This window comes from Limulus polyphemus, unplaced genomic scaffold (assembly GCF_000517525.1).
Source record: "Limulus polyphemus unplaced genomic scaffold, Limulus_polyphemus-2.1.2 Scaffold13836, whole genome shotgun sequence".
NCBI lineage: Eukaryota > Metazoa > Arthropoda > Merostomata > Xiphosura > Limulidae > Limulus > Limulus polyphemus.
In genome coordinates this window covers 1-7,158 of record NW_013679446.1, presented here as the reverse complement: position 1 = coordinate 7,158, position 7,158 = coordinate 1, and the positions used below count along the sequence as shown (strand labels likewise).

The following is a 7,158-nucleotide window of genomic DNA, read 5'->3' as shown; positions in this document are numbered from 1 at the left end:
GATATATAAAATGTTCCTACAGTAAAGATATATAAAACGTACCTACAGTAAAATATATAAAACGTACCTACAGTAAAGATATATAAAATGTTCCTACAGTAAAGATATATAAAATGTTCCTACAGTAAAGATATATAAACGTACCTACAGTAAAAATATATAAAAAACGTTCGTAAAGTAAGTCCCAGAAAATTTGTCACAAGAAATTATACGTGTTGCTCAGTAATGACACAGGATAAAGTTTAAGCCTTGACGAATATCCCTTTCTTGTGATCAGTCACTGAAGTCTTGAAGAACCTAATAACGAGCAGAACCAAGACACTGGTCTCTCCATTCCTTACCTGTGACCAGTCACTGAAGTCTTGAAGAACCTAATAACGAGTAGAACCAAGACACTGGTCTCTCATTCCTTACCTGTGACCAGTCACTGAAGTCTTGAAGAACCTAATAACGAGTAGAACCAAGACACTGGTCTCTCCATTCCTTACCTGTGACCAGTCACTGAAGTCTTGAAGAACCTAATAACGAGTAGAACCAAGACATTAGTCTCTCCATTGCCTTATATTTATTGTAATTTGTGTGAAACAAACTTGTCATATATAACTTGTATGACGCATGAGTGAAGGGATGAAATAATGCTTTGTTGCCTTACCTGCAATGGCTACGGACGGAAGCCTTGATATCTGTTGTTATCGATTTATGCCAAGTTTTACAGTTCTACCTGATCGATATCGCTTTCAAATGGCTAAACTTTGTTCATATTATGCTGTTAGACGATTATAATTATACGAAAATATTAGGTTATTATAATTGAAAAGAATGTTAGATTATTATAATTGACAAGAATGTTAGATTATTATAATTATACGAAAATATTAGGTTATTATAATTGACAAGAATGTTAGATTATTATAATTGACAAGAATGTTAGATTATTATAATTGACAACAATGTTAGATTATTATATTTACACGAAGATTCTTAGTGTGTTAGAAATAAAGTTGTTAGATTAATATATTTATTCAAAACCCGGTATACCATTGTTAGTTGTTGTTGTTTTTACGAAAAACTGATGTCTCTCAGAGTCTCAGTGACAAAAACCAAGTTTCGATACTCGTGGTGGGCATAGCATAGCCATTTTGTAGCTTTGTGCTTAACTTGGAACAAACGAAAACGGATAAATTATCTTACTTTCAAAAATAAAACTAAAATTAAGTTTTTTCCATTAATTACATAATTTTGTTGTAAAAATAAAGAAATTTTATCTAGTTTAAAGTTTTACAACGTAATTAATTTTTTTACGAAGTTACATAATATAGTTTTAACATAGAATGCACGGATATTCTATTATTACATAATACAGGCCTTCAATAAGATAGTTTTATTTTACCTCACTAGATGGCTATACCGTACGTGATGTCGTAATGTACTGGAAACCTTACCCTGTGGTTGGGGTAGAACGGGCCAAGCTTCCTCAGTTTTCTGTGATACGTTACGAAACAACAGATAGAACAGAGGTTCTAGCAACAGGTAAACAAGTTATCCTGTTTACTAGAAGCTATCTAGAGACCTACGTTTATATATTTATTTGTATTATTTTAAATAATATAGCCTGTCACATTCTTCAACCAAAGAGAAGTCAATACTATCGAGTTATAATTTAGTTTAAAAGCAAACACCTCAAGCATCTATAATAGGTATAAGTGTTACCAGGGTAATATATCTTTAAATAACAGGCTTCTCAAGCATCTATAACAGGCAAAAACGTTACCACGGTAACATATCTTTACACAGAAAACTCTCAAGCATCTATAATATGTATAAGTGTTACCATGGTAACATATCTTTACATAACAAGCTCTCAGACATCTATAATAGGTATAAGTGTTACCAGGGTAATAGATCTTTACATAACAGGCTTCTCAAGCATCTATAATAGATATAAACTTTACCATGGTAACGGATCTTTACATAGCAAAGTCTCAAGCATCTATAACAGACAGGAATGTTACCATGATAACGTTACCAGGGTAACAGAATAGTTTTCATAACTGTATCTGAAATGAAAGAAACGTATGATTTAAAAATAAACAGCTGGGCACATATTATGATGTAATATGTCTTATACATAATGTACATACATATTTAATTAAAGGTAAGTAATAATCAAAAAATATAATATTTAAACTATGATAGTTGTCAACAGATGGGGCCACATTACTATATTTTATTGCTTTTGTATTCCCACATTTGTAATCAAACAAAGAACATTGCCGTGTGTTGATCTTACATTATGAGAGTGCCATAACTCTTCAAAGAAGGTATTTGAGTCATGAAAACAAAGAAACTTACATGTTAAATGACTTAAGGTATCAAAGGACTTCAAACACGATCCCCGTCACACCAAACATGCTCGCCCTTTCAGCCGTGGGGGCGTTATAACGTTACGGTCAATCCCACTATTCGTTGGTAAAAGAGTAGCCCAAGAGTTGGCGGTGGGTGGTGTTGACTAGTTGCTTTCCCTCTAGTCTGACACTGCTAAATTAAGGATGGCTAGCGCAGATAGCCCTCGTGTAGCTTTGCACGAAATTCAAAAACAAACAAACAAACAATCAAACACGAAAAAGAACCCTCTGGACCACAATCTCGAGCAACACTGATTGGTATAGTAAAGGTTGTAAATACGATAAAGAACCTTCTGGCCCACAATCCCGAGCAACATTCTTATCCGTAAAGTATAGGTTGTAAAAAAAAACATTCTAGGAATTATGACAGGGCTGAAATATATTTTGGTACCTTTAAATAAAGACGAATCTCTAATACATTGCTGTGGCTCTTCAATGTAGTATCAGAAGTCCACATCAAGTCATGTTGGAAAGTTTATGGGAAGTGTATCATTCTTTTTTTAAATAGCTTATGTTAATCTTGCTGTCCCCCAAAGAAACTTATTACAATTGAAAATACAGATTTGGACAAAGGTTCGTAACTATGGCCATCAAACTCAACACCATGGAGGAAGTAGATCCAAGGTGAGCACGTGGTCAGAAACATCGATCTCAGGAAATGCGATTAACCTCAGCAGTTATTTTTTAAGCTGTACAAGTAAGTAAAATATGGTTTTCACCTTTGACAGGTATTTACCAGCGTCTCTCGCTGAGTTTTGAACTGAAGAGGAACATTGGATACTTCATCTTTCAAACGTACTTACCGTCCATACTAATCGTGATGTTATCGTGGGTTTCCTTCTGGATCAACCACGAGGCAACGTCGGCACGAGTGGCACTTGGTAAGCACGTGCAAAACTGTACAATAGCATGCTTACGTCATGATATAGATGTTTTTATATATTGACATGGTAAGGACATAGGAATAATTGAACTATATTATATGTTCGAATACATGTTTATGTTTTGTTTTGTTTTTCACTGACACCAACCTATTAATGTTGAGTAGAATCACTGCTGTCCCTGTTCTTCTGAAATTTGTAGATTAAGTTATGCTGAGATTTGTGTGAAGTTAAACCTTTCTTAACACGTTAAGACTACAGAATAAACCGTTAGTAATTCCCTCTACCGAATATTTTCAGGTATAACCACCGTGTTAACCATGACCACAATCAGTACCGGAGTACGGTCTTCCTTGCCCCGTATTTCCTATGTTAAAGCTATCGATATTTACCTGGTGATGTGTTTCGTCTTCGTCTTCGCCGCCCTGCTGGAGTATGCTGCTGTAAACTACACTTTCTGGGGAGCTAGGGCTAAGAAGAAGAAGACCAAAGAGCCAGAGGAGTCTGAAACTGGATTCCCGGTAACCTTCATTTGAAAACTAAATATTGTAAAAATAAGTTCATAAACTTTGATTTTTTTTAATGAGTAAATTTGAATGGACGATACATAGTCCTGGAACTGAGACGAAGCTTATTTCTTACCGTTACTACAATCATAAGACACACTGTCCAGTTGCTGATAGGAAGCTTATTTCTTACCGTTACTACAATCACGACATAAGACACTCTGTCCAGTTGCTAAAAGGAAGTTTATTTCTTACCGTTACTACAACCACGACATAAGACACTCTGTCCAGTTGCTAAAAGGAAGCTTATTTCTTACCGTTACTACAACCACGACATAAGACACACTGTCCAGTTGCTGATAAGATACGTATACGTTTAACAATATTATATGATCTAATCAAAGCTCTATGTGTGACAGAAAATATAAAACATTCTCTGCTACGTTTACAAAATATTAAACAAATCTGGTTGGCCGATGCAAACAGAATACCAAAATAACACAGAAAGCATCACTGTATAACTATTTGTATTATCCAGTTTAAACACAAAGCTTATAAAACTTTATTGAAAGTCAAATACAAAAACTATTTAAATAATATTAAAATAAACGTTAGTACTACTTTGCCTGTATTTATTGGTGTTGGATTGACGATCATCAAGGATTAATGTTTTCTAATTTTACAAGAGTATTGATTTTTGAACAATGGTATTCTCACTTTCAAGTAGCAAATGAAGGGAAGGCCTACTTCATTATTAGGTATTATTTCATGTTTACATGGGAAGGCCTACTTCATGACTAGGTATTATTTCATGTTTACATGGGAAGGCCTACTTCATCACTAGGTATTACTTCATGTTTAAATGGGAAGGCCTACTTCATGACTAGGTATTATTTCATGTTTACATGGGAAGGCCTATTTCATCACTAGGTATTATTTCATGTTTAAATGGGAAGAACTACTTCATCACTAGGTATTATTTCATGTTTACATGGGAAGAACTACTTTATGACTAGGTATTATTTCATGTTTACATGGGAAGGCCTACTTCATCACTAGGTATTATTTCATGTTTAAATGGGAAGGCCTACTTCATGACTAGGTATTACTTCATGTTTACATGGGAAGGCCTACTTCATCACTAGGTATTACTTCATGTTTACATGGGAAGACCTACTTCATGACTAGGTATTACTTCATGTTTACATGGCAAGGCCTACTTCATGACTAGGTATTATTTCATGTTTACATGGCAAGGCCTACTTCATCTCCGAGCACCGTTGGTTATTATCTAATTACAAGTTTGTGGTTGAATCTGTTTAATGATTCAATCTACTTTAATATAAACAGTTATCCATACGTTTTATCTCCCAACAGAAACAAGAAGAGATAATACAACTTCAAGATGTCAGGATGTCTCCCATTCCCTGTTTGCGCAACAGAAACAGAGCATGTAGTTCACCCAGTGAGTCAGAGGTCAGATTCCCTCCGTCTTTCCGCATGAGCAACCTTGCCCACAGATTTTCCTACTCCTCCAGAGCTGATTATGGCGGGAGAAGGAAACCGAAAGTTCTCCAGAGCATCAGAAGAGGAGCAAGTGCATTAAAAGCATCCATCCCCAAAATAAAGGACGTAAATAAAATCGACAAATACTCTCGGTTAGTGTTTCCTGTTTCGTTTCTGTTGTTTAATGCTGTTTACTGGTGTTTTTATGTGCTGTGAGACTGGAGGAGAAGAGAGTGATTAATTCCCCCAGCAGAACGTGGCTGTAATGAGCGACACAGAACAAGTTATTGATGCATGTGGACAGAAAATTAATCTAAAAATATGTTTGAAAATTAGATTATCGCCGATTCATGCTGTAGTCTACAGGGTCACCTAGAGGTTCTAGTGTTCTTCACTGTATTCTAGTAAACTCAGCCAACCACTAGATGAGAGGTCTTAAGGACAACAGGTTTTTATTTTTTAAGGCAGTTTAAAACATATCTCACACACGCCCAGAAGAAGATTTGTAAGCGATTCAACTTCTCCATTAGAAAGTGAGTGACAAATCGTTTTGTAAGACAAAGCACTTTTCTATTAGACACTTCGAGTGTTATTGTTGACTATAAGCTTACAATAACTCTGTAATCGCTAGATCGTTAAATATATTAAGTAGCTAATTAGAGACTGATATAACCACTTGAGTTTCTGAAGACCATCTACTCGAGGATTGGATTTATAGGGGATATAACCACTTGAGTTTCTCAGGACCATCTGCTGGAGGATTGGATTTATAGGGGATATGACAACACGAGTTTCTGAAGACCATCTGCTCGAGGATTGGATTTATAGGGGATATAACCACTTGAGTTTCTCAGGACCATCTGCTGGAGGATTGGATTTATAGGGGATATAACCACTCGAGTTTCTGAAGACCATCTGCTGGAGGATTGGATTTATAGGGATATAACCACTCGAGTTTCTGAAGACCATCTACTCGAGGATTGGATTTATAGAGGACATAAGCACACGAGTTTCTGAAGACCATCTACTCGAGGATTGGATTTATAGGGGATATAACCACTCGAGTTTCTGAAGACCATCTGCTCGAGGATTGGATTTATAGGGGATATAACCACTCGAGTTTCTGAAGACCATCTGCTGGAGAATTGGATTTATAGAGGCTATAGTCACTTGAGTTTCTGAGGACCATTTGATTGATAATTAGATTTATAGACCACGTGTTTCAGTAGGAATGACAGATTACGTGATTATTTAATTCTTATGAAGTTATTTGATAGAGTTTTTTTTCTCAAAGTTGCAACTTTGCTATGTTTTACTCCTTCCTGAAAAGGTCTACCAACTTCATTTCAATATTGTCTCAATCAAACAGTTTACAGTTAAGATCATTAATAATGATAACAAAACAGCGAAATATATCTTACAAAGTTAAAGTGTTATGTTGTTTGAAATGGACATCACAAGATTAAAAATAATTACATTCTTTCCCACTGAGTTTTCCTGTACTCTTATTTTTAGGATGTTGTCCAATAAAAATGTCAGGATATCTTGAAGTTTCTGTTCAATTAAGAACATACATGTTTTAACTTGTGCTTAGATATAGTTTTCTGTTATCTCATCCACAGTATTATTCGATAAGTAGAAACACTTCTAAGCCTTATTCTGTAAACAGATAATTTCATGTGGAGAAGCCTTCCTTCATCATCAGTAACATAAACTACAATACTTACAAGAAGCCTTCCTTCATCATCAGTAACATAAACTACAATACTTACAAGAAGCCTTCCTTCATCATCAGTAACATAAACTACAATACTTACAAGAAGCCTTCCTTCATCATCAGTAACATCAGCTACAATACTT

The 7,158-nt window shown here is 35.2% G+C and overlaps 1 protein-coding gene across 1 annotated transcript; it reads left to right on the top strand.

Moving 5' to 3' along the window:
- The first annotated feature begins 1,379 nt into the window (after window positions 1–1,379).
- On the top strand, window positions 1,380–6,842 carry LOC106477275 (gamma-aminobutyric acid receptor subunit beta-like). Its single transcript, XM_013937863.2, has 4 exons — window positions 1,380–1,530; window positions 3,134–3,286; window positions 3,587–3,807; window positions 5,170–6,842. Exons 1-4 carry the CDS (start codon window positions 1,425–1,427, stop codon window positions 5,512–5,514), a joined length of 825 nt encoding a protein of 274 aa, XP_013793317.2. The 5' UTR covers window positions 1,380–1,424; the 3' UTR covers window positions 5,515–6,842.
- Window positions 6,843–7,158: the final 316 nt, after the last annotated feature.